The sequence below is a fragment of the Geospiza fortis genome, unplaced genomic scaffold (genome assembly GCF_000277835.1).
Source record: "Geospiza fortis unplaced genomic scaffold, GeoFor_1.0 scaffold213, whole genome shotgun sequence".
NCBI classification, from domain to species: Eukaryota; Metazoa; Chordata; class Aves; order Passeriformes; family Thraupidae; genus Geospiza; species Geospiza fortis.
Window position 1 is genome coordinate 1,958,666 of NW_005054399.1, and position 26,136 is coordinate 1,984,801.

The 26,136-nt window shown below is 49.6% G+C and overlaps 2 protein-coding genes and 1 long non-coding RNA gene across 3 annotated transcripts in view; 1 reads left to right on the forward strand and 2 right to left on the reverse strand.

The window, feature by feature from the left end:
- SLC5A11 (solute carrier family 5 member 11) overlaps positions 1-1,571 on the forward strand; it is a 12,825-nt gene extending 11,254 nt beyond the window's left edge. The window contains exons 16-17 of the mRNA XM_031061091.1: positions 3-83; positions 1,357-1,571. Of these exons, the coding sequence (XP_030916951.1) occupies positions 3-83; positions 1,357-1,571 (296 nt within the window). The remainder of the gene's footprint in view (positions 1-2; positions 84-1,356) is intronic.
- A 1,332-nt stretch (positions 1,572-2,903) lies between these two features.
- LOC115948438 lies at positions 2,904-6,040 on the reverse strand. The gene is made up of 2 exons (XR_004082264.1): positions 5,336-6,040; positions 2,904-3,907 (listed from the first exon to the last, which is right to left on the reverse strand). It is a non-coding gene; the product is annotated as an uncharacterized LOC115948438 (long non-coding RNA).
- Positions 6,041-9,394: 3,354 nt separating this feature from the next.
- Positions 9,395-26,136, reverse strand: part of ARHGAP17 (Rho GTPase activating protein 17) — a 17,696-nt gene continuing 954 nt past the window's right edge. The window contains exons 3-17 of the mRNA XM_031061078.1: positions 22,914-23,018; positions 21,645-21,721; positions 20,450-20,561; positions 20,175-20,251; positions 19,406-19,517; positions 18,646-18,714; positions 18,410-18,491; positions 16,170-16,297; positions 15,580-15,691; positions 14,973-15,054; positions 14,481-14,561; positions 13,726-13,839; positions 13,273-13,364; positions 12,993-13,149; positions 9,395-9,617 (exon numbers count right to left, since the gene is read on the reverse strand). Of these exons, the coding sequence (XP_030916938.1) occupies positions 9,410-9,617; positions 12,993-13,149; positions 13,273-13,364; positions 13,726-13,839; positions 14,481-14,561; positions 14,973-15,054; positions 15,580-15,691; positions 16,170-16,297; positions 18,410-18,491; positions 18,646-18,714; positions 19,406-19,517; positions 20,175-20,251; positions 20,450-20,561; positions 21,645-21,721; positions 22,914-23,018 (1,608 nt within the window). The 3' untranslated portion in view covers positions 9,395-9,409. The remainder of the gene's footprint in view (positions 9,618-12,992; positions 13,150-13,272; positions 13,365-13,725; positions 13,840-14,480; positions 14,562-14,972; positions 15,055-15,579; positions 15,692-16,169; positions 16,298-18,409; positions 18,492-18,645; positions 18,715-19,405; positions 19,518-20,174; positions 20,252-20,449; positions 20,562-21,644; positions 21,722-22,913; positions 23,019-26,136) is intronic.

Here is a 26,136-nt window from a genome sequence, read left to right on the forward strand (position 1 = left end):
GGTGGCAGCAGCCGGGCCTGGCCCCACCAAGGAGCAGCTGGAGCTGAGCCCCGCTCCGGAGAGCGGCCCCGACCCCAGCAAAGGTCAGTGGCCACAGCCCTGGGTGCTCCTAACAGCCTGCAGGACAGGGAACATTAACACTCCTTGCTCTGGAACTCTGGAGATTCGGGGAGTGCTGAAAGAATCGTAGAATTAAAGAACAGAGAATGTGCTGAGCTGGAGGGACCCCCAGGATCGCCCAGCCCTGTCCCTGCCCAGACCCCCAAAACCCCACCCTGGGCATCCCTGGAGTGATGTCCAAACTCTCCTGGAGATCTGTGGGGCTGTGCCCATCCCTGAGGAGCCTGGGCAGTGCTAGCACCTTCTGGGGAAGAACCTTTCCCCGAAATCCAACCTAAACATCCCCAGCACAGCTCCAGCTCTGCCCTGGTGCTGTCCCTGTCCCAGGGCAGAGCTGGGACCTGCCCTCGGGAGGAGCTGCAGAGCACAGTGAGCTCTGACCTCCATCTCCTCTTGTGCAGGGGCAAAAAGGCTTTACCTGACATTGTACCTAAGCAGGAGTTCAGTTCCTTTTCCAGTTCTGGATGGATTACAAAGGAGCTGGGTGGGATACAGAGCCATGGCCACTGTCCTGTGGCTGGTGCTGTGGCACCTGCTGCCAGAAGTGGCTGGAAAAGGGGAGGGTGGAGGAAAACACAATAACATTGATGAAATTCCCTCTCTGTTTTCCAGCGGTGTTCTCTGATCAGCTCTAGCAGCAGGGAGAGCCCAGAGCCTTGGGCTGAGCTCTTGGCAGACCAGCGAAGGAGAATGTGCCTGTTTGAAATCTTGTGCCTGTTTTAAAGCCTGTGCCTGTCAGGATTGGGCACAGCCCTGTGCAGAGCTGCCCGTGCATTGCAGCCAGGATTCCCATCCCTGTGTTTGCCAGGCTCAGCCCTGTCTGTGTCAGCCTTGCTGCTGTCCCTTTGATCTGTGCCAGGCTGTAGAGAGTTAATGAGTTACAGTGCAGCTCCCCTGCTGCTGGGCAGCCTCACCCTGTCGGACATGAGCGTTGCCTTCCAGCTTTAATGAGGTGTCCCAAGGCATGGGGAGTCCAGGCTCCAGCTGTGGCAGGGCTGGGCTAGAGCAGCACTCACCTGGGGGCACCAAGCAGCTACAGCTCGGGTTTTAGGTTTGGGTTATCGTTTCTGTGCCTGCTGGAAGGGCAGAACCTGAGCTCAGAGCTGCAGGGAGCATGGACTGGTGCTGCAGGGGTGCCAGTGCAGAGTGCTCAGTGAGAGCAGGGGTGTGTTTGTGCACCAAACCCTGCACTGCAGCACCAGGCACTCCTGGCTCATCTCTCACCTCCTGTTGCAGGTGCAGCCGAGGCCAAGGGCAGCTCCAAGCTGCTGAGCACCGTGCTGTGGCTCTGTGGGATGGAGCGCAGGCAGGAGGGGGCTGAGAGCCCGCCCAGGGCTGAGCCCCTGCCCGTGGTGTCCCTGGAGGAGGAGCCCCTGGTGAAGCACATCCTGAACATCAACCTGCTGCTCTGTGTGTGCGCTGGGGTCTTCCTCTGGGCCTACTTCGCATAGCCAGGGGGATGCCAGGCACACACCATCATCTAATCCTAACTGGTGTAAATATTAATGATTAGAGAGGGTTAATGTAATTCTTAATGCTTTCTAAATGTTATTTCTTTATTTAAGACATTTTACAGACGTCATATTTTCCTTATTTCTAATGGGGGCCTGGCTGTGCCCGGGGCCGAGTGCTTGGCACTGGCACCGTCAGACCCCACCTGGCACCAACCAGCTGAGGAAGGTTGGTTTGGTTATTTTAAATATTTAATTTTGCTCTTTGGCCTTAGAGCACTGCCTGGAATTCAGGAAGCCTGGAATCTCTTCCTATTTATGCCTCTATAACCAGCTACGACCCCTTGGGTCCCCTCTGCTTCAGCTCCTCTGGCCTTGGGGGACAGCAGTGACACCTCGAGTGCCCAGAGCAGAGCCAGGGGCTGTTCTCTGGGCTCTGGTGTGCCTCTGGCTCAGCTGTGCCTGTTCAGCTCCTTCCCTGTGTGCAGTGAGTGCTGATGGACCTGTCTGGGAGCTCTGGCTGAGTTACCACCACTGACACTGCAATGGCAGCACCAGCACCAGCGTGGAAACTGCCCCACAACTGCTGCCAGGGGCACCTGAAGGACCTAAACCAGCCAAACCCACCAGGTGTGCCAGGGCAGGGGTGCCCAGGGCCAGCCACTCACGGCCTGGGCACCCACAGATGTTCTGGGAGTGCCTCAGAGGAGAGCCCTGGGCTGGGCACCATCCCTGGCCCTGGTGCAGCTGCAGAGAAACATTAACGAGTGACAGCTGGTCCCTGCCTGCCTGGAGTCTGTGGGATGGCGGCGCTGCCAACACCTCTGAGCCCCAGGGCCAGGTTGGAGGAGGCTCCTCCTGGAGCCCCTCAGCTGCCCTGGCTCCCTGCTCCCCTCCCCAGAACTCAATAAATCCTGCAGGGTCGTAGCAAACCTCACCCCAGAGCTGGCAGCACTCCCTGTGCAGGCAGTGACAGTGAGACCAGGCAGGAGCACCTGGAAACCTGGTGCATCCCACAGAGCCAGGAATTCCTCCTGTTAAACCACAAAACGGGAGTTGGGTCTGGGGCATCCTTCCTGAGCCTGTGAAATGCTGCTGGAAACCCTGGGACAGAGGCACTGACAGTTTAGGGGATAAACATCAAAAGCAGTCACAGGACTGGAGTCTGTGGCTCTTCAAACTGAATTGAGAGTTACAAAGATTTGTTACAGGGCTGGTGTGGTGATGGAGGAAGTTCCCACAGTGCTCCCACTGAAGTCCTTAAGGGAAAAGCAAGCTGATCACTGTGACCTTCAGTACCCAGTGAAGTAACAAAACTAGAATAAAGACGCCTTAAGTTGACAAAAAACAATCTTTAATTTTATAAATGTTCACTCAACTTCTGAATCCATACACCTGTTTCAAAGTTCTTTCAAAATTCAACCGTTTTCAACAAAAGCACAAACCCCATTTCCACGGTTTCCTCATGAAACAGTTGCCAGTTGCACATGAACAAAGCAGGTTAATACAAGTAACTATGAAATCAGGGTAAGTACTGCTCCTAAGTAGCAATGAAATGATTAAAGAGACAGAAGTTCCTCCTACAGCATGACAGTCCTTCAAGGCACTGGATGCATCCACAGCTCCATGGGTGACTGAGAACCAGCAGTCACCACCAGCACTGGGGCAGGGTTTGGTTCATGGCTTGAGGGGAATCTGCAGCAAATCCGAGAGGGAATGTCCCCTGGGAGAGAGGGAATGTCCCTTGGGAGAGAGATGTCCCTTGGGAGGCAGCTCCTGGGACGGGCTAAGAACTACAAAGAACCTCTAACCGTGCCGTGAGAAGGATTATTTCCCTAATACAGACATGCACTTTAAATAACTAACATTCTGCTTCTTATTCTTTTGGAATTTCTGCTCATACCACCTGTATCAGCACTGACCACGCTTCCTAGGCAGGTTCCTGCAGGAATTCATTCCTTCCATCCAAGAGTTTGAAAACCGTTGTCCAGACCCAGATCATTAAACTTCTTCTGAGGGCGAAACCTGGCCAAAGGCTGGGCTGCATTTTCTGAGAGGTCTGCTCCGAGCCAGGCCAGCCTGGAGCTGGGTGTGCCAGAGGCCCCAGCGCCAGCTGTGCCCAGCTGTGCCCCGCTGCCAGAAGAAGCCTTTCCCTGGTAGGTCTGGGGGTTTTCCAGAGGAGCTGGAAGGCGGCGCCGCAGCGCGGGGTCACAGCGCCGTGCTCTCCGTGTCATTGTCAATGTCCAGCAGCAGGTGGGTGTGCAGCTCTCTGCCCAGCTCTGCAGGAGGCTCTGGAGGAGGGTTTGCAAGTGGCTCTGGAATACTGGAATTAGAGTCTGCACAAAAAGGGAACAGCAAGTTTAGCAGCCGGGCCAGGGCCAGCTCACTGAGTCGGGGCTTCCTGGGCATCTCCTTGGGCAGAGAAGGGAAAGCAAAGATCAACGAAGGCTCTGGGAACAGAGCTGGCCCCTTGGGCACACAGGGCTGAGCCCAGCTGAACAGCTCAGACCGCTCCTCCTACACACCCTGGGCCAGGCCTGGGCACAGGAACACAAACCCACTTCTTCCTGAAGGAGGGAGGACACCGAGCCTGATCTAGGATCAGATTCCCCAATGCCCCCAGAGAGCTACTCTGGACTTTCATGTCAAAACACTCAGCAAAATAATCTGGCACCTAAACCATCCACCAGGGAACACCACCCGTGACTCTGAGAAGCAACAGGAACAAGGATGGTGTCAGAAGGAGGCAGAAGTTATTTACACCAAGTGCAGATTAAACCTCTCTCCTGGGTGAACAGGGCATGCCATGGTCTTTGCCTCTTCTGAGCAGAGGAGGATTTTATTCAAGGTGTCAAAAAAGGATCTCTGCTGCATCTCTGGTGACTGACTGCCCTGGCAGCTAGAATTATCAGACCAAAAAAATCCCCAGCAGCTCAAAAAAGGGTAACTGAAAATCTTGTCAGGATTTTGGAAAGCTGATTTACAATGTGCCATGACATCCCTTACTGCAGTCCAGCAGCTGCTCCACATAGGAAGTAATTTAGATCACTTAGATCAACAAAAAATCCAAATAAATGCCTTGTTTTCAAGCACAGGAGGCGCAGACAGGCATCCTAGAGAGACTGGGACTCATAACTCTACACGAAATCCTGAAGTTAACCCAGAAGTTACTGCAGAAAAGCTCAAGTTAAAAAGGTTTCTGAGCTAAATGACCTGGAGGAGGGGGAAGCAGCCCTGAGTGCAGCCTGCCCTGCTCCTGAGCCCCCCAGCCTGCAGGGATTTGGGATCCTGCACAGAGCAGCTGCAATCCCACCCTGCTCTGGCCTGGCACTGAGCAGGAGCTTCAGCCACAGAACCCCAGAACGGTTTGGGCTGGAAGGGACCTTAAATCCCACCCCAGCCCACCCTCTGCACGGGCAGGGACACTCCCAGCAGCCTGAGCCCCAGGCTGTGACACGGGGAGGGGGCACTGGTGACACAGGACAGGGCAGTGACACCGGGAACAGCAGGAGCCTCTGCACGGACACAGCAGCTCTGGGTGTGTGCACAGACACAGCACAAGGTGACAGTGGCCAGAGACACCAAGAGCTTCACATTCTGCTCTCCAAGGCTTAGTGGGTTAATGGAGCAGGGGCAGCCCCTCTCTGGCCATGCCAGGGACACACACAGCAGGGCACTGGGACGGGGGGTTAGTAGTTAGCACACACATCATTAGCAATTAGCAATTAGCAGCAGTGTCGGCCAATCAGGGGCCTTTTCCTTACCATTGCACTTGCCAATACAGTTCCTACTGAATGCTGGTCAAACATCTGGATTATTTAATAAAACCTTTGATTAGAATATTCTAGGGCTTCTTACTCGAACACCATAAACAGATTTTGAGGCATTACTAAAGCCCAGTACATGGACAAAGGAGTTAACAGTGTCCTGAGGACAGCTCAGGGATAATTATGAGGTTTGCAGGCACCTTAATTTTGTTCCCTCATTCCACTTGTTAAGGTTCAAATTAAAACCAGCAGCTGCACATTGTGAATTAGTGAGTCTGTCAGTGCTTGTATGTGCAGGTGTGAATATTAGAGCAGACACTCTTATGTGATGGGTAGTGGTGTTAATTCAGATTATTAATCCTTTAAAAACACATTGGTCTGGAAAAGGTGGATGCTTTAGCACAGGGTGTACTGCTGGAGGTGAGCCTGAGTGTCACTTCAATCCTCCCCAAGGGGATTTTAGCTGAACAGGCTGGATCTTCTAGGTCTCTTCACCAGTTGTGGAGAGAATCCTCCCTCAGCAGCTTTCCTTTCCCCCTTTTCCTGCACGGCAGCTCCCATGCTGTGTTTACAGCACACACCTGGGCCGATCTGCTCTGCTTTGCAGCCCCCTCTGGCAGGTGCTTCCCAAGCCCAGTTCTAATGAAGCAGCCCCAGCTGGATGTTAATTACAAGATAAGGATTTCTCCCATTACACTGGGGTAAAACAAACCCTCCCTGTCTGCTATCACTGAAGCAATTTCCTCAAAACCAGGAAAACCCTAAAGCGAAAATAAATATGGTCAAACTGTGAAACACTTGGAAATTCAGATTAAGTCTTTCCTTGAAGTTTGACTCATTAGCACAGCTGCTGCTGTTAACTTCATTGAGAAGTGCTGGCAGGATTCACAGCCCAGCTCCACTTCTGACTTCAGCTTGGGAATAAATTATCCCCTTATTTTAAAGATACTGACAAAAGTACAATCAGAAGTCATTTATTTTAAGAATCAAAGCTACTTTTCAGTTGGTTAAGCAGCTCATTTACTGCAGGTTTCTTCATGGAGCCCCATAATGGGCAGGGACACCTCCCACTACCCCAGGTTCCTCCAAACCCACCCAACCTGGCCTTGGCCACTTCCAGGGGTCTGGGGCAGCCTCCAGGCCACCTCTTTCTCCAGTTAACAGAAACCCCAAACCGGAGTGATTTCCCTTCTGATTTCTCAGTGCAACACTGATTGCAGGTCCTGTCCTGCTGTAGCTCAGGCAGGCAGTTTTGAGTCCCCAGCTGCCGGGCAGCTGTGCCACAGCTCAGGGGGCAGCAGCAGCACCCAGGGGCTCCCACCCCAGCAGGGGCATGAGAGGGGCTGCAGTGAGTGGGACTGGGCAGGCAGAGCCCCCAGGGAGGCTGGCAGCCAACGTGCCATGGTGCAGCTGCTGTTCTGCCATGGGTTTAGTCACATCAGCCTGGATTTTGCAAAAAAACCCCAGGTGGTTAAAAATAACTGCAAAGCTGAAGTGAGAGCTACATTAAAAAGTAACCGCAAACCACCAAATTGTAGGAAAAGTCATATTTGTCTGCAGTGAGGAGAACAAACCTGCTGGAAACGGGTCACCCATCACACCTGGGCTGGGGATAACTCTGGGGGCCTGGTGTGAAGAGTTAATTCTTTCCAGGGACTTAAGGAACAACTGAATGTCCACAGTCCTACCACAGCTGAGCAGCAGAGCCTTAAACCCTCTTGCAGGCAGAATGCTATGGAGGGACGAGGTACAGAGCTGGCAGAGCACAGTTCCTACACAGGGCTGAGGACACAGAGCACAGTTCCAAGCACATGTCTGAACTCAAGCTACAAACAGGAGCAGTTGAGCTGCAGGCTCTGTGAGTACAAACCTTATTCGCAGTAACCATCCCCACCTGTGAAGGCATTGGGGTAGAGCTGTTAGGCAACAGAATTGATACTCTGCATTCCAACACATCAGGCTAATTCTAGAGAAGCTGCAGTGTCATGGGAAAGTTCCAACCATTATTAATTATAAGTAGATTTAAAAGCATTAGTCTCCCACATTCAGTATCTCTCCCTTCAGAATTTCCCAGAAAAAGCAGTGACTCAGCAGTTCCAGAATCTGCTGGTTTTGAATGGCCTCAGCAACTACATTTAAAAAAATAAACTTTATTAAAGTAACATTATCCCAACCAAATTGGTAACTACAAGCTTCATGAAGCTTCTGTGAGAAGACAAAAGTTTCTCTTTACTTCATGGCTGTCTTAAAAACAAGGACTGCACTTAAAATGTGAGGCTCTGTAAGTACTGACCTAAGAAATACAGTTTAATACAGCTGATTGTTCAGCTTATGGATGTCCAACTTAAATGCACATCAGAAGGCTCTGTTCCCATAAGGTAAAACATTCTCTGCATGTTTTGCCTACTAGAACACGTGTCAGTGACCACTTGTGCCCTTTTCTTATCTCAGTATGTGCTGAAATCCACCATCCTTGGCTACATCTTCTCCCTCCTCTAAATATTTGCTTTTTTGGCAACAGATGTCCAAGCAGAACTGACTGCCAAGATGCTGAGCTGGAGCTGCTGTCACAGCGTTAAGCTTCCAAACAGGAATGAAAAAACCAACAAAAGTTCATCTCCACTTGCCCCCAAACACCTCTGCCTGAGGAAGGACACCCTTGTGTGCAGAGCAGCTGGGTGGGCACTAACTGGAAATGAGCTGTGAGCATTTCAACTGAGATTTGTGCTTCCCCATGGCCCCCCAGCTCCATCAGTGCTTTGGGGTGGGCACTAACTGGGAATGAGCTGTGAGTATTTTAACAGAGATTTGTGCCTCCCAGCTGCCCTCAGCTCCATCAGTGCTTTGGGGTGGGCACTAACTGGGAACGAGCTGTGAGTATTTTAACTGCGATTGGTGCCTCCCAGCTCCCCCCACTCCATCAGTGCTTTGGGGTGGGCACTAACTGGGAATGAGCTGTGAGTATTTTAACAGAGATTTGTGCCTCCCAGCTCCCCTCAGCTCCATCACTACTGTGGGGTGGGCACTAACTGGGAACGAGCTGTGAGTATTTTAACTGCGATTGGTGCCTCCCAGCTCCCCCCACTCCATCAGTGCTTTGGGGTGGGCACTAACTGGGAATGAGCTGTGAGTATTTTAACAGAGATTTGTGCCTCCCAGCTCCCCTCAGCTCCATCACTACTGTGGGGTGGGCACTAACTGGGAACGAGCTGTGAGTATTTTAACTGCGATTGGTGCCTCCCAGCTCCCCCCACTCCATCAGTGCTTTGGGGTGGGCACTAACTGGGAATGAGCTGTGAGTATTTTAACAGAGATTTGTGCCTCCCAGCTCCCCTCAGCTCCATCACTACTGTGGGGTGGGCACTAACTGGGAACGAGCTGTGAGTATTTTAACTGCGATTGGTGCCTCCCAGCTCCCCCCACTCCATCAGTGCTTTGGGGTGGGCACTAACTGGGAATGAGCTGTGAGTATTTTAACAGAGATTTGTGCCTCCCAGCTCCCCTCAGCTCCATCACTACTGTGGGGTGGGCACTAACTGGGAACGAGCTGTGAGTATTTTAACTGCGATTGGTGCCTCCCAGCTCCCCCCACTCCATCAGTGCTTTGGGGTGGGCACTAACTGGGAATGAGCTGTGAGTATTTTAACAGAGATTTGTGCTCCCTGGCAATGTCCCAGGCCAGCCTGGATGGAGCTTGGAGCAGCCTGGGACAGTGGGAGGTGTCCCTGCCCATGACAGAGGACAGAACAAGATGAGTTTTAAGGTCCCTTCCAACCCAAAGCATTTTGGGATTCTACGATTCCAAACCAAGCTCCCAAAGAAAACAATTAGCAGCACAAAAAACCCCCAGCTATGTTATCAAAATGAAGTGGTGCATTATCAAGTACAAGCATTTACTGATCAATAGCTTTTGAGAGTTTGTTAAACAGCACTGGTGACACTGTCACCATTCAGAGAGTCCAAAAGTCACAGCTGCCTTACAGCCAGGCCCTGGGGACAAGCCAACAGATTAAACTGCTGTCTGTGTAAGGGCAGAGATGCTGATAAAGTGATTTCAGCAGCATTTCTGCACTACCAAGGCTTGGAACACAGTGGCTTGGGAAGCAATGAACACCCACCTCTCCTCAGGGCGTGGGGACTGGGACCAGCAGCGTTCTGGGGCTGGCTGACAGAGAGCTGGGAGCTGCTGGGCGCTGCCTGGCCCGGGGCTGGGCCTGCCTGCCCGTTCCTCACCGGGGGAGGAGTGGCTGCACTCGTGCTCTCCTTGCACTTGGAGGCGCTGCAAACGAAAACGAGAGAGCCCACGTTAGAGATGGCTGTAACCCTGATGCCTTGTCTGGCTCAGCCGCAGCTGCTCCCTCACAAACCGTGCTGTGGATCAGAGGAAATAATTCTCATGGAAAGCATTGTCAAGCCCTGGCACAGGTGCCCAGGGAAGGGGTGGAGGCAGAGTCCCTGAAGTGTTCCAAACACGTGGATGTGGCACTTGATGGCTCAGCGGTGAACGCTGCGGCAGTGCTGGCTGATGGGGATGATGGAGGATGAGCCAGCTGAGGTGGGTCTGGGCAGGGTCCCCTCCATGCACCTGCAGAGGCTTCTCTCACTGCTTTGTATTTAGAGTCACCTGCAGCAATTCAGCCCTCCAAAGGGCTGACTTCATTCACTTCCACTGGCACTGTGCAGCCCCTGTTTCTCCAGGTGCTGTAACAAACTGTGAGTACTGGTACAGAGCCTGAGCAGATCTTAAGTCAACTTTCAGACATGACCCCTGAGGTTTCATTTCAGCTGCCTCTGCCACAAAAACCATCTGTGGAGGAAATACTGGTGTGCAGGGGATTTCCAAACGAGCAGGTTTTGTAAATATGTCACCTGAGAACGAGCTCTGTGCACAAGAGTCAGTGCTGCATCAAACCCCACGGTGGGGCTTCACCCTGAGGCTGACATTTGGAGGCACTGCAGGCTTCACACGTGGTTTGTCACAGCTCTCAGAGCACTGAGGAGCTGACAGCAAAGTGCTGCTTCCACCCCTCACAGGGGGAAGTCAGGCTGCTGCAATTAGCCTTGGAGTTCAGGGACACAAGCACAGAGCTTCAAGAGAAATTAAATAGCAAAGAGCCTGTGTACCTATTTGTCCTACAGGAACTAATCCTGAAATATGATAAACTGACTGCCAGTTCTCTAGTAAGCAAGTCTGCTCATCACTAACACCTGCTGCAGACAAATAAACAAAACAAGACATAAACAGATAACAACAAACAAGAAACAACAAACAAGACCAACAGGTTTCTGGTATTGCCACTGTAAGTTTTGCTCTTTCAGCAGCAAACTGGTATCACCTGTGTGCACAGCTCCAGAACATAACCTGGGAGGGTCAGTGTGGGCAGCAGAAACAGAGTGTATTTTTATCATCATCATTTTTTCCCCCAAGAATTGCAGTGTATTAGAAGATGAGCTCCAGAACAGACAGAACTGTGTACGTTATATTAGCAGATGAATTGCAGAACCATGGATGGTATTTTGTAAGACCAATTCTGTGTGCAAGACCAATTCTGTGTGTTATTTCAGAAGCCCAATTGTGGAGCCATACCCGTGCCAGGAGAGCTCCTGCAGGGTGCTGCTGCCCTCACCTGCAGGGCACATCCCAGGGGCACAGGTGACACCAGGGCAGTGCTGCCCACACCTGCAGGGCACATCCCAGGGGCACAGGTGACACCAGGGCAGTGCTGCCCTCACCTGCAGGGCACATCCCAGGGGCACAGGTGGCACCAGGGCAGTGCTGCCCACATCTGCAGGGCACATCCCAGGGGCACAGGTGGCACCAGGGCAGTGCTGCCCACATCTGCAGGGCACATCCCAGGGGCACAGGTGGTACCAGGGCAGTGCTGCCCTCACCTGCAGGGCACATCCCAGGGGCACAGGTGGCACCAGGGCAGTGCTGCCCACACCTGCAGGGCACATCCCAGGGGCACAGGTGACACCAGGGCAGTGCTGCCCTCACCTGCAGGGCACATCCCAGGGGCACAGGTGGCACCAGGGCAGTGCTGCCCACACCTGCAGGGCACATCCCAGGGGCACAGGTGACACCAGGGCAGTGCTGCCCTCACTCGCAGGGCGGCAGGGGGGGCTGGAAGGCGGGCGAGGTGAGCTTTCTGCTCACTGTGCCACACCGCCGCGGGGTCACAGACAGCTCCAGCACCTTCACACCAAAGCTACAGAGAGAACAGAGAGTGAACACAGCAGGCGGCCACCCCAGGGGCTGCTGCAGCAGGACTCGGGCTGTCCCACCCCCAGACAAACCCCCACATGCAAAGCAGCGACGAGGAAAGCTCTGCTGGCTGCACCACACCATGATGTTAGAGCTTCCAATGAGCCCCCACTGGCTGCACCACACCATGATGTTAGAGCCACCACTGGCTGCCCAACCCCACGATGTTAGAGCCAGCAATGTTAGAGCCCGCACTGGCTGCACCACACCATGATGTTAGAGCCACCACTGGCTGCACAACACCATGATGTTAGAGCTTCCACTGAGCCCCCACTGGCTGCACAACACCACAATGTTTGTTAGAGCCTGCACTGGCTGCCCAACACCAGCACGGTTAAGACATGCAACAGGATTTGGCTTATCCCCACAGAGGGATAAGCTCAGCGGCAGGGAACAAACGACTCAATGACATCTGGAGACAAACACTGATGACAATGAGGTCAGAGCACTCGAGATCTCACATGTAAGTACAGACATTTCCTTACATACCACGGTAGCTCCTCACTAAATGTATTGTGCCACATGAATTTTGTTTCTATCACACACTAAGTTGCAGCAGAGATTTTTAAAAAAGCTACTGGATACAGGCTGTGATTTGGGGGCTGGAATGAGAGATCCTTACAGTCCTCTCCAACCCAAATCATTCTATTTGTGTTTCAAGGAGAACAGTGGAGAAACAGACCCCAACTCTAACAGATCTTAGAATGCATACAGCACATTCATGCTAGAAATTATTTTATTCTTGTTGTGTTAAACACTGAATCTTGAACTGATTTTCTTCCTCCTCTGTGAGTGCTGACAAATTTGCATGTGGCTGGTCACAGCTAACAGGTAACAACATTTGCATCAACAGCTAAAAACAAGCACATCACTTGAATACTCATGATGAGTGATAAGAATGAATGTTACACTACATGTTATATGGGAAACAGCACGTTTTACTGGGAGTTTTTAGCATTCTACTGCTTGCTGTGGCAATACTGTACCATCATCAACTCAGAAGTCCTATCATGAAGGCACCAGGTAACACCACCTCAGCTCATGGGCTTTGAAAGAGAAGCCATGGGATACCAGAAGTTAGAGACTGAGAGAGGCTGCTGCAGACACTTCTGTTCCAGTGACTCTCACACCACCCCCCACGTGTACAGGAGAATGGAGACTGGGAGCAGCAATATCTGCTTGGGATTTGTCATGCATGGAGTGTAACTGGAAGGAAGTAACAGTACATTACCTTTGAGCCATCCTCAGGCTGCAACAACAGGGAATAAATCACTATTGTTATCTACAGCATTTCCATGAAATTCCTCTCCTGACACCAGCGGAGGTGTCTGATTGAAGCCCCATTGGAAGAGGGCTGTAATGGACCCCCAAGGTGAGAATTACACCTACCTTTCCTTCTTCAGCAAATCCCCTTCCATCACAGTCATGCTCAGGGGCCTCTTCCTCTCCAGGGTCCCACATTCATAGTCATTCCCAGTGTGTGACAAGTGATTGGAATTTACAGCAGGAACTGCCACAAACGCCCCAGACACATTGAAATCTTCATCTGAAGAGGGACAGACAGAATGCCTCCTCAGACACACACACATCCCAAGGGTGCCTCACTGCACAAGCCACTGAGGCTGAGCTGGAGGGGAGTGTAAAACTGCTGGGCTGTGGCACAACTCACCTCCAGGGAAGAACCAGTCTGCATGCTGAATGATGGGCTCAATAACTGCCACCACATGCACCGAGGTGGCTGCTGCCATCTCAGCAAGGGATCTGCAGGAGAGATTTGAACAATGCTTTACTCAGACTTCCATCAAAGTAAGAAAATTAAAATCAATTCAGACGACCTAAATAGCAACTTAGGCTAAGCATGATGGATCAGCTGCTCAGTACCAGAGAAAGAGCAACTGTGCTGGACTCCAGACCATTCAGTAACATTCAGAGCTTTTGGAAACACCCCTAAAACCCTCCTGCCTCAAAGGACCTCGAGGCATGGGCTGAAAGAACACTTAAAATATTTTTTAGGTAAACAGTCTGTTGCTGTGAATTGGTAAATTCCTTGCCAAAGGATTTAAACCCATCAATTCTACAGCTTCACCCCATTCTGCTTTGTAGCTTTCTTAAAAGAACTCACCCTTCATTCTTTGCCCACAGCAAGTTGGGGCCCAGGACTATGGCGATGTTGCTCGGCGTCATTTTGTTAACGTCACTGTTCTGGGCAAGCTTGGCCAGAAATTTGATTAAATACCTTCAAAAAGGAAAGAAATAATTAAACAGCAGGAACCACGAGCGTTTCTTGTTGAAAACAAGTAAATAAAAATTCAAGAGCTTGTACAGAGAGCTCCCAACAAGACGGAAATGAGATGAGCAGCCTTCTTGCTTGGCAGCTGCCCAAAGCTTCTGCTCCTGACTCATAAAAGTTGAACTGGGTAGCAAAGAAAGCAGCTCCCATCTTAGCAAAACAGAGCCACAGAAATATTATACTTCCAGAGAAAAACCCTTAATTTCAGCTAGTTTTATGTCCTGTGATGGAAATTCCATGCTTCTAGGAATCACCAGAGCTGGTTTTGCTCTGGTTCATTTCCAAAACACAAAACCAAAAGGAAAAATGAGATGTTTAAGGCAGATCCAGGTGATTTCTAAGACTGGAAACTACAGCAAAGAGCAGAGCATGAGCCATAAGTAGAAAGGCTCTGTGCATCACTATTTCCTGAAAGCCAACAGGGAATCAATCTGAGGACACCACCTATGAATGGCCACTGCTGCATGAAACAAGAGGTATTTTAATAAATCTCACTGAATTTGGCCAGAACAGCACACCTGGATTAGAGTTTAGTTTAACTGGCTTTGGGGTGCCAAGCAGCTGAGCTAAGAGGTGCTCACACCTACCTGAAGTTAACACGGTAATGCTCAGGTAATCTGTTACAAATCCTCCATAACTCCTGCAGCTTCTTATCCTGGTCCTGAATACTGAAAGGACAAAAAAATGCCATGACATCTAACTTTCAGGGCAGGAATTAGTTCCTGCAGTCACAAAGAGATGATGGTATCAACTTCCATTTATGTCAAATAATCAGTAACCTGCTTGTCAGATCCCTGAATTATCTCTACCTGCAACAAACCTGCTTGAGCATCAATACTGGGCAGCCAGCAGCTTGAAGCAGCCCTAATAGTTAAATAAAGTAGATATTTCACCCCATTTTGTGCAATTTTTATTAAGCTATTTATTATTTTAAATAATTTGTTATACAAAATACCCGTTAGTGAAATAATAAATAACTGTGTGAGCTTGGCTGTTTCTTTGAAATTCATCTGTGAAGAATCAAATTTACCAGAGATATGCAGCATGACTTCCTCCATAGCTATTTCTAGCATGCTTACTTGGCAGCTTGTGTCCACTCCTCATACAGGCTGTAGGTCATGAGAGGCTCTGGCAGCTCCCTCAGATAGGATTTCAAGGCACCTGCAATGCAGACAGGGACAGATTGGCTCCTCAGCCATTGCTTGCACACTCCAGGGAAAATTCTGCCCTCACTCTGCAGTTTGATCTGTGCAGTGAATTCCAAGTACCAGGGAAAGTGGCAAGACCTGACACTTGCTCAGACTCAGCACAAAGGGTCTGTCAGGAATTGGTGCAATTTGACAGAAACATGCTGTAAAACTCTGAATCATCTCTTCAGGACAAAGGACTTATAAAGATGTACTGAAGGTCTAACACAGCTCTAACCTACCTTGACCAGGTTAACACTCTTGTCATGAGAGATGTGGCAGCTGGGCCACTGTGACCACCTGAATTTTACACACCATTATTACAAATACAGCAGCTGTGATCAGCATGGGCACCCTACACTTATCTGTGTCAAACTGTGCAGTGAACTTTCCACTGACTGTCCCTTCTCCCAGTGTAACTGTGGAGATCAGCCCCTGAACAGCAGGAACCTGTGTTGTGTCAATTTACACCTGGTTTGCATTCAGAACACCCCAGTACCTGCCACAGCGTGGGGATCTGAGTAAAACTCATCCAGCTGGGATGTGGAACAGTCCAGGGCAGCTTTCAGCTTTTTTAACTTGGAGGCTCCAGCAGCAATTCTGAACAAGCCCTGCATCAGAGAAATAAAATGCACTGATTGGTAACCACACATTGGCACAGCTTCACAACAGAACACTCCAGCTTTGGCGCCTTCCCCTGACAGCTATGACCCAGCTGGCCCTTCATGTGCCCTGTCACTGCCACCTGACCATGGTTCAGCTCTGTCCCACCCTGGGCACACCCCTAATTTCACTGTATGTGCATCCACTTCCAAAATACTTCACACAGTGAAGTGCTGAGGTTATCCTGTTGCAAAACATTTACCAACTACTAAATGAAGAAATTAGTTAAGCAACATATTAACAAACAGACCCCAGTTTATGAGCTTCACTGGGCCCTCTTTCCCCCGTTCCTGGGCTGTGATCTGGAATCACTCACCTCCTCTCTCAGCCCTGTAATCTGGAATCACCCAATTCCTCTCTCATCCCTGTGATCTGGAATCACCCACCTCCTCTCTCATCCCTGTGATCTGGCCAGGAATCACCCACCTCCTCTCTCATGCCAGTCTCCAGCAGCATCATGACACAGGCTTCGATGGGAACTGCGATTTCCCGCCCGCTGCGCTTCAGGTGCTCTTCCAGGGGAGTTCCAAAAGCTGGTTTTTCAGTCCATTTGTCTAAGTTGGAGAGTATCAAAACACTGAGCAGGATATCTACCAAAGCCTTGAATTACAGCCCAGGCAAGAAGAGAAGAAAGCCTCTAGTACAGCACAGAAACGTTCAGGCTACAGCAGGAGTTTTACAGCCCTTGATTGGTAAAGTCCCTTGGATCATGAGCAAAGAGAAAATGAGCTGCTGGTGGTCAAGGAAAAAATACTTCTGCATCTTTCTGGATGGAATACCACATACAAATTCTGTGTGTAACTGGAATTATAAATAACAAACCTCAACAAGTGCCAGCACAAGGCCGCACGTTCCAGTAGCACTGATTTGTCTCTGCAAGAATCTGTGAGGAAAATTTTGTCCAGACTGCATGACCTGGGCTGATTTTGGTTTTAACTGTATTTATGGTGAATAAAAATTGAGCTGTTTTATTCCTTAAATTTGATCCCTTAAATCAGCAAATTACAATGGATGTTAACAGCCCCAGTGTGTCACATCAGAGCTACCATGGTAACAGCCCAGCACCACAACGTTCAAATTTTCAATTTAATTCTTCACCTCTTGCTTAACTCCAATTTGCACAAATTTCTCCAAATTGAACGTGAATTTCTTCTTTCCTATAATTTACGTTCTGACCCATTTCTGCTACTTTAACTGAAAAAATGCAGATGTAAAAGGTTATTGTTAGTACAGATGTGTTATTTCTTTAATGTGGAAAAGAGGCCAAGAAGGACAAAAACTTCAGAGGACTTCAAAGAGTGCTCTGAAGGCAAAGTGTTTCTGCAAAGGATTTAATTCACCCCTTTTCCTTACAAAACCACATCAATCACCTCCCTTGTCCTGTTTTAGTCCCTCTCGTTTGTTAGCACGCCATGAGATGCACATGGCATTTCCCAACCTCTGCAAATTACAGCAAACATTAGGAAAAGAAAGCTCAGCACTTGTTCAGAGTCCCAGCTCCATCCCTGGCAGTGTCCCAGGCCAGGCTGGACAGGGCTTGGAGCAGCCTGGGACAGTGGAAGGTGTCCCTGCCATGGCAGGGGTGGCACTGGGTGGCTTTAGCGTCCCTTGAACCCAAACCACCTTTGTGGGATTCTAACTGACACTGCAGCTAGGAACACAAGGTGAGAAATTCCCTGCATTCAGCACTTGGCCACCATGGCTCCCAGCCCCTTCTAGGGAGGCCAGCTCTGAAGTGTTTGCTGCTCAGCTGCTCTGTCCCAGGTTTCCATGCAAAAATAACAAATTTCAAGCAGCCATATCCACAAAGAACCTTCTGCACAGCCCTGCTGCTGTAGCAGCATCCCCTCCTCTCCCACAGAGTACAGATATCCCACACCATTTTCCACAATGCTCCCACTGATTTATGTCTTGGATTGGTTCATCTTTAACAACCTGCATCAGCTGAAGATACCTGAGCCTTCCTCAGCTCAGACTGTATTTTCTGTATTTTCCCTCAGACTCTGTTCACCTACAGCTCCGAAGACTCAGGGACAGCACAGCCAATATTTTGGGGAGTAGTTTCCAAAACACACAGTGCATCTTCATCCCAAAGAAAGTCCCCTGACAGTGGAAGCTTGGCAGCAGTTCCAGTTCTTCTTAGGGAAGAAATGAAGCTGTACAATTCCATCTTTTAAACAGCTGATAATCAGCACAAGAACCCAAACTCTCTGTTTCCCTGCATGAAGTGCACACTGGGGAAGAGGACTGCACAAAATGAGGGGGAAAAAAATCCAGCTCCTTAAAATCCATGGAGTTTTCCTGATAATCACCTGTAATCACTCAAGAACCAAATCACAGTGACACTTCCATTGGCCTGAAGAGCCAGCTGTGACTCAGCAAAAGGGCACAAGGAAAACAGGTAAGCAAATAGAAAAATCCTTCCTCTACCCTCCTGGGTATCAGAGAGATCCTTAATTAACATTTGATTAGTGTGTTAAACATGGCTGGAGAATTCTGGAGAACAGGAAGATGGAATTATGCTCGGGAATGTAAAATTGTTAAGCAGATCAAAATGGCCTCATTAAATCAGTCTGCATGCAAGAGAATCAAGATAGAGGAGGAGAATATTGTGCATAGGTGGCACAGGCAAGGAGAAGCATCAGCCAGAGCACAGGTTACTTTACCTTGATGGGCTTGAATTTCGGGTAGGACCTTTTCTATGACTGCTAATGCTTTTCTATGGTAATCTGCTTGTGCTTCTAATAACTGAGAACAGAAGCCACATTTTAAAAACAAAAAGAGCATTAGCTTCTGATGAGCACATTAGACAAGACTAAAGGTTTAGCACACAAATGCCACCTCTGAGAACGCAGTGTGTGTGCCCAGCTGTGCAGGAGCAGAGCCCAGGGGCAGCACTCACCGTGACAAAGCAGCGGGCGTACTCCCCCTCCTTGGACACAAAGCTGTACATGTCTGCAGCCAGCTGATCCTTTGGGGAACATGCAAACCAGGACAGCACATTTACTCATCTCAAATCACACAGACACATTCCTTGTGTTCATTTTGCCTGCAGGAAGTTTGAACTGAGAAGCTGTAATGCACCTGCTCTGCTCCAAGTGCTCTTCAAGCTTCAGTCATTTCTTCAAAGTGATTTCAGAATCTTAACTCTGGTTTATGCAGCAAAGCAATTTGCCCCCTTCAGTCAAGGACATATTGCCATTCAGCCCAGTTATTTATAGCACTCAAAGACAAGTGCTAATAAAAATGGTTTCAGTTCTCAGTACTCAATGGAGCATTTGCTGCTGAGAAGTGAAAATGAATGTGAGCTGCTCAGGGGTGTCACAGGTCCTGGGAGGTGTCACAGGCCCAGCTTCAGCTTCCTCCAGGTGCCTCCTACTGCACAGCTGCTCCATGGCCCGGAGCACCCAGGCACCCTGAGCACTCATTCATGGCCAGGACACAGCTGGCTCAGACTGAGACTGAAAATGTCTCAGTCTCAGTCTGAGATGTCCAATACCCAACTTAGAAACACCCTGGATGGAGTTCCTCATTGAACTACAGCAATCCAGAGATCAGCTGGCATGAAAATGCCCCCAGGACAGTCACAGCCACATGATTTGCAGCTGCACAGCTGGGCAATGCCGTGGGAGCTGTGGAAGGGACACTCATCCTGTCCTTACCTTGCACTGCTCTACTTTATTTCCAGCTTCATCCATCTCCTCCTTAAGAGATTCTATTTTTGAAGGATGCACTTGGAAATTTGTTCCTGAAGTCTTGTGGGCTTGGTTGTACCTGGGGAAGAAAAGTTTCATTCTGTGAGAATCAATATTCAACACAGATCTGCTTTTATGGCTCCCTTGGAATTGGTTTCTCTCTACAAGAAACAATTCCCACAGTTCCAGAGGTTTTCCAACAGAACCAAAAGGTTCCAAACACACCATTCATGACATGCTGACACAATCCACCAGCAGCTATAAAAATCACCAGGGATCCTGTGTCTGCCCCATAACATGGGTGTGGAAATGCTGAAAATGGCACTCAGGGGTGAGATGAACGGCCCAGGAGCCTCCCAGGGAGATGGCTCCACACAGGGCTGTAAAAGCACTTGGTGTGGTTACACAGAGAGCTCCTGCTCCCTCTTTAAGCTGAGAACTTCAGTGATTCCTTATTTAAATTAAACACTTGCATGAACTGGAAACTGGATGAGTTTCCAACATTTTTCCAACTGTATACAGGCATGTAAGAACTCTGAAATCTTGATTCTGTTTGGATCTAGCAGTCATGGATCCTCTTCTGGTGTAACTGAAATGTAAGTTTGTCTTTTTTCACCTACTGTCTGCTCCCAGCAGCATTTCAGGAGCAAGCACCAGAGCAGAGCAGGTGCCATGAGATGCCAACAAGGAGTTCACATGGACAGAAAAGCACACAGGAACTAAAATGCTCTCCTACCTTCCCCTTGCAGAATCCCAGTCCAGCACCAGCTTTGCAAGCTGCTTCCTCTGCTTCTGAATGTTTGGGATCTCTGTCTGAAATGAGAATTAGGGGCTCACATTCCATTTTAAATTGTGCATTGTAACAAATTACACGTTGTAGGTTTCATACCCACTTTCCACCACTAACACAGGGCTCCTTAAAGCAGTTTTTAATACCAGCACTGAGATGAACCACTTTTGCTCAGTTTATGCATCAATCCAGGTGTGTTCTCCCAGGCTGAGCTGTCTCACCTCTGTCAGCAGGCACAGTGGGTCTATAACTTCTCTCTCAATCTGTACTTCATGCTGCGAGAGCTCCATTGCCAGTTTATTCTCTGCATCCCCACAGGTATCCAGCATCTTCCTGTAAGAATTACAGAAATTGTCACGGCAGTTGTTGACTGAAGAAGGACTGAAGGCAGAGCAGAGCTCTGCAAAGCTTTGTGCTGTAGAAAGCAATGCAACCCTCCATGGCCTGAACCCGACTGCTCTGTGCTCTCCTGGAGCTATCTGCGACAGGCAAGTGCTGTTATTAAACCTTTTTCTTCTAAATTCCTGAGCCATGACAACACTTTGGAGGCTTCCAGACATCCAGGTGATTGCAGCAGCCCTGAGGGCACAGAACTCAGTATGTATTTCCAAGCCCATCCTTCCATCTCACAGAGAAACTGCTCAATGCAGTATTTCATTTGCTCCTAAGGCCCTTTAATGTGAAGGTCTTAACACCCTAATTCCCAGCAATGCCATCCCCAGCATCTCAGGCTCCAAAGCCATGACTTGACCTTCATTTTATGCTTGTTCTAAGGAAAAGCCCCATTCTGTGAGATTTTTATCCAGGTTTAAATCTCCTGCAGTGGCTCAGAAATATGTTCTCAGAGGTTTCTGAGGTCATTCTACACTGTCTCCATAAGAATTCCCACCAGCAATGAAAAAACCCACTTGGCTCCAGGAATTCAGCTCAGGGAGGTTCATTTGTTTCAGCCACTTTCCTGTTAATTGTAAATAAGCACTTTTCCAGGACAGATAAATCTGGGCTACTTTGAACTAGGAGCCACTAATGCACATTGATATTATTTTAAGTCATCAATTCAAACCTGCAGAATGCAGTTTAAAATAAAAATGCAGTTTAATTGTAGAATGCACAACATTTTAAACTTCAAATGGAGATGATAATTCTACTAAGCCACAAAGAAAAAAGACATTTTAAAAGCTTTTATGATAGCAGAGAATCAGAATCCTCTGGAATGCAATTCAGCCTAAAGCTTGTCCCCAGATCATTCCACAAAAACTGCTTGCTCACAGTTCCTCCCTTTGGATTAGAGAAAGAATCTAGAAATACTAAGTTTTATTAGACTGAAACCAGCCTTTGTGCACCCAGAGGTTCTAATTAGAGCCCTGCAGGCAATAAGATGTCAGACAGCAAGTCAGGGAAAAGGCAAACACTTACCCCAGCAGAGTTTCATCACTCAGCTGGACGGAGCCCTCCTGCATGTTTTGAGCCAGAGCTGTTAGAGGAAGCTTTTTCTGTGGAACAGAAGGAACAGTGCTTAGCTTGGTGCTGCTCACTCTTACCAGCACATCCCCTCTCAGGTTCTGCTCCCCTTCCATATGGTTTCTATTACACAAACAGCTCATTCCTGGACTCCAGGAAAATGCCAAGTCACAAAAAGTTTTGAGCCCAAGACTCCTATTCTCAGACACTCTGAAAAGCACTTTCTTCTCAGTTTTAGCTGGAATCACTGGCCCAAAGTGTATCTCAGCCACTGCCAAGGAGAGATAAACAGCTTTGAGCCGAGATTTAAGCACCCAGCTTGTCACCTCTCTCTCCTGTGTGCCCCTGCTCCAGGTCTGTTACTCAATAAAAGGGAAGTGTGAATGTGAATTCTTTCTGGCTCTGATGCTCTAAGAAAACCCACCTGCAGCTTTGCTAAGGAGGGCAGAACCAAATGGGTACAGAACAGCATTGCCAGCCAGCTCAGCTGTCAGGGCAGCTCCAGACCTGAGGAGCTGGGGCACAGCTGCAGAGCTGCAATTACCTCCCCAGGCTGGGGCAGAGCTGCAGAGCTGCAATTACCTCCCCTGGCTGGGGCACAGCTGCAATCATCTGCCCTGGTTGGATCAGAGCTCCAGAGCTGCAATTACCTCCCCCAGCTGGGGCAGGAGAGCCCCCAGCACCCAGCAGGGACACGAGGTGTCCTGGCACTGCTGAGCTGCTCCAGGCTGTGCTGGGGTGGGCTGGCACTGGTGTGTCACTGGTGTGTCACTGGTGTGTCACTGGGCTGGCACTGGGCTGGCACTGGGCTGGCACTGGGCTGGCACTGAAGTTTCACTGGAATGTCCCTGGGGTTTAACTGGACTGTCACTGGTGTTTCACTGGGCTGTCACTGGCTGTCACTGAGATGTCACTGGGGTGTCCCTGGGGTTTCCTTGGGGTGTCAGTGGGCTGTCACAGCAGTGTCACTGGGGTTTCACTGAAGTTTCACTGAGGTGTCACTGGAGTTTCAATGGGGTTTCATTGGGGTTTCACTGGGATGTCACTGGGGTTTCACTGAAGTTTCACTGAAGTGTCACTGTGGTGTCACCAGTGGCAGCAGCGAGCTGCCCTGGCAGAGCTGTGCTGCCCTGGCAGAGCCAGGCTGCCCTGGTGGCACTCTGGCAGAGCTGTGCTGCCCTGGCAGAGCTGTGCTGCCCTGGTGGCACCCCCAGCTGTACTCACGTGTCTCTTGTCAGGGTCAGTGCCATGCTGGCCCTGCAGACAGGCAATCAGCCTCTTCTGGGCCAGGTGGCACACGGACCTCACGGCATCCAGCCGCCTCTCGATCTGCTCAGGCACAGGGAGGAAGAGAAAACAACACAAAAACCAGAAGTTATTTTCCTGGCCTCAGCAGAAAACCTTCCCCCTGTACCACACGCCGCTCTGGGCTGCAGATTTCTCAAATTCTCCAGCTTACAAGAAGTGCAGCTGCTTAGCAGAAGTGCCTGACAGCAAAAATGCTTGGGGGAAACTGAAATTGGTTTTCCTCTTCAGTGGCACAGAGATTCAGTCAGAGCTCATGGCACTGGAAAGTGGGAAAGGGAAAAAGCATTGCCCTGCTTGGCAAAAGGGAATCAGGGTGGCACTTGGCATCTGAGATGAATGGCACATGCAGGTACCTAAGACACTAATTTAGAGAGAAAACTCTGGGAAAACTCATCATTTTCACTGTGACCTTGTGAAGTAGGTGCTGAAGACACATCTGACAGCTCCTTCCCACTGTACAAACCTGGACTCCAAGCTCCTCCTGCATGTCCTTCCCTGGCTGCTAAACACAAGGACACAGCTCCCACATGCTGAGCAAAACAGAATCTCCAGGGAGAGACCACTGAGGTTCAAATGGGATATGGAATTAAAAAATAGGAGTCAAAGCCCAAACAAGAGTTCTGTTTATCAGCATCTAATTCAAACATGGCTTAATACACAGTCTGTGAATAGGACAAATATATACACAATAAACTGTTCTTTTAAGGGATTTTAAGGAAGGAATTTGGACTATTTTATTTCAAAGAACAAAAACAAACACAGAGATGAGCAGTGGGACAGAACTGCTCATGGCACAGAGCTCTCTGTGCACAGCACCCAAAGAATGCTGTTTATCTGCATTTTGATGACTCACCAAGAATAACAGGAGGCCCTTTGGAATGGGTTCTATTTAAAAAGCAAGGGAAAAAAAAAGTAGATTTCATCTGTAGAAATAATCTGAACATATTCCAGTTTTTGACACAGCTCTAAAATCACTTTTATTATATTTTCAGGAGGACAAAATGAACCTAAGCTGAAGTGCTCAAAACTATCATTAAAAATCTATTGGGGTAGAAAAGCTGCAGAGAAACTGCCCAGAGATTGCTCTGAGGGCACAAGGCTCTGCCTTTTATCTACCGAGCACGGAGCAACAAATTCAAAATTAAATCCAGGTGGGAAAAGTCTATAAGGAGATCAATGAACAAGCAGGTATTGCTCTGCTCTATTGTTGCAGCTAAGATTATTCACTTCTCTTGTGTTATCTTCAAAATGAAATTCTGGAATGGTTTGGGGTGGAAGGGACTTTAAATCCCATCCAGGGCCTGGGACACCTCCCACTGTCCCAGGCTGCTCCCAGCCCTGCCCAGCCTGGCCTTGGGCACTGCCAGGGATGCAGGGGCAGCCCCAGCTGCTCTGGGCACCCTGTGCCACCTCCGTGGGAGCAAACACCACCACCACACTCTAAACCATCCTCTTGTTACAGAAGGATTCACTTCTGCAAGGCCAGGCAGTTCGAAGTTCTAACACTGAGCCCAGGGTGTCCCACACGTGGTGCAGGTGCCAGCCGGGGGCTGAGGCACCTCTGAGCCCCTGGCACAGCCTGGGCAGCCCTGCCTGGCGCTCCCTGGAAAGCTCTGCAGCTCACACATTGCCAAGGCTCTTTCCAGGCACCTGAGCTGCAGGGAGGGCAGATGACCGACAGCAGGAACATGACCCCACAACTTCAGTCCTACCCTCTCCTCTCTGATCTGCCCTCTAGGGCACAGAGGGCAAGAACACCACAAAGGACATTAATCTCCTTCAAGCCACCTCTGAAGTGACAGTGTGACCCAGGGGCCACGCTGTCTGTCCCCTCAGGCCATCCCCAGAGTACAGCACATCACACAATTGCTTTATTATCTGCCACAGGGCCGTGCCAGAAAGCAGGGCTATTGTAAAGGCCTTTTGAGCACTGAATTACAGCCCTTGTCTTCAGATGAAACACACTGAACAGACACTTGAAATGGAGCACAACCCTTCAGAAAACAGAACAAAAAAAAGCTGCAACAATCCTGTGGCAAAGCTTGGGCTAAATATAAAAAAGCCCAACTGTGAGCCATGTTTGTGAAGTGAGCAGCACCATGTTTCCAAACTCGTGGGTTAGATAAGAGCCTCCTGCCCCTGCTCAAGCCCCCAAGAGCAAACAAACAAGTGAGTAAATTCTTCCACTTGGGTGTAGCCAGGCTGCTCAGGGCCTGGGAAAGCCTTGCTTGCAAAATTTTTTTGGCAACGAGCAGCAGAGCTTTTGGCTTTCACTTCTTGTTACTATTCTGCAGCTAAGCAAGAAACCAGCTGGGCTCTCACAGGCTACCAAGGTGTTTAACATCCTTTGTGCCTCTGAGCTGCACACCTCCCCAGAAATTAAGAACAGAACTGTCAAGCTGGGAGGATTATTTTTAGTTTAGGACTTGGGAGGTGTCCCTGCCATGGCAGGGCTGGCACTGGGTGGGCTTTGAGGTCCCCTCCACCCCAAACCAGTCTGGGACTCTGTAATTCTGGGTATTTGTGCTGAACTCGTGTCTGAAGGCTGGCACACTCCCTCAGCTGCCTCCTGGACCTGGAGAGCTCTGAAGCAGAGGCACCTCCATCACCTCCCTGCTCCACCTGCAGGCCCTGAGCTCAGGTGAGCTGCTCTGTGATGGACCAGAAATGAGCACCACACTCGAGTCCAGGAGCAGCCAGCCTGACTTCCCTCCCTGACTCGTGTTCCTTTCACAAACCCTTCGCAGAGAAACCAGGGGAAGACAGCTACGTGGGACAAGTCTGCAGGCAAATCTGCTCCATGGAATCAGTCACCCTTGCTAATGTGACAGTTGCAGCTTAAATTCCACCACGAAAGTCGTGTTTGATGAGATGATAAATCTGCACAGAGATGACAAGTCTGCAAACAAATCGATGTCAGCATGACAAATCTGAGAACAAGTATCACAGCTAAACAAGAAGCATTTGTACACTACTTCAAGCAGTAACAGACATTATTAGTGAGCAGTTAGGATGATTTTTGTGCCACTTCTCTTAAGGCCCAGTTGATGTGTCCAGGTGAAAGCAGCGAGGACAGAAATCAGCTGTGCCCAGCAGGGTTTCCTCATCCTCCCCAGCCAGACTGGCACAGCACCAATGC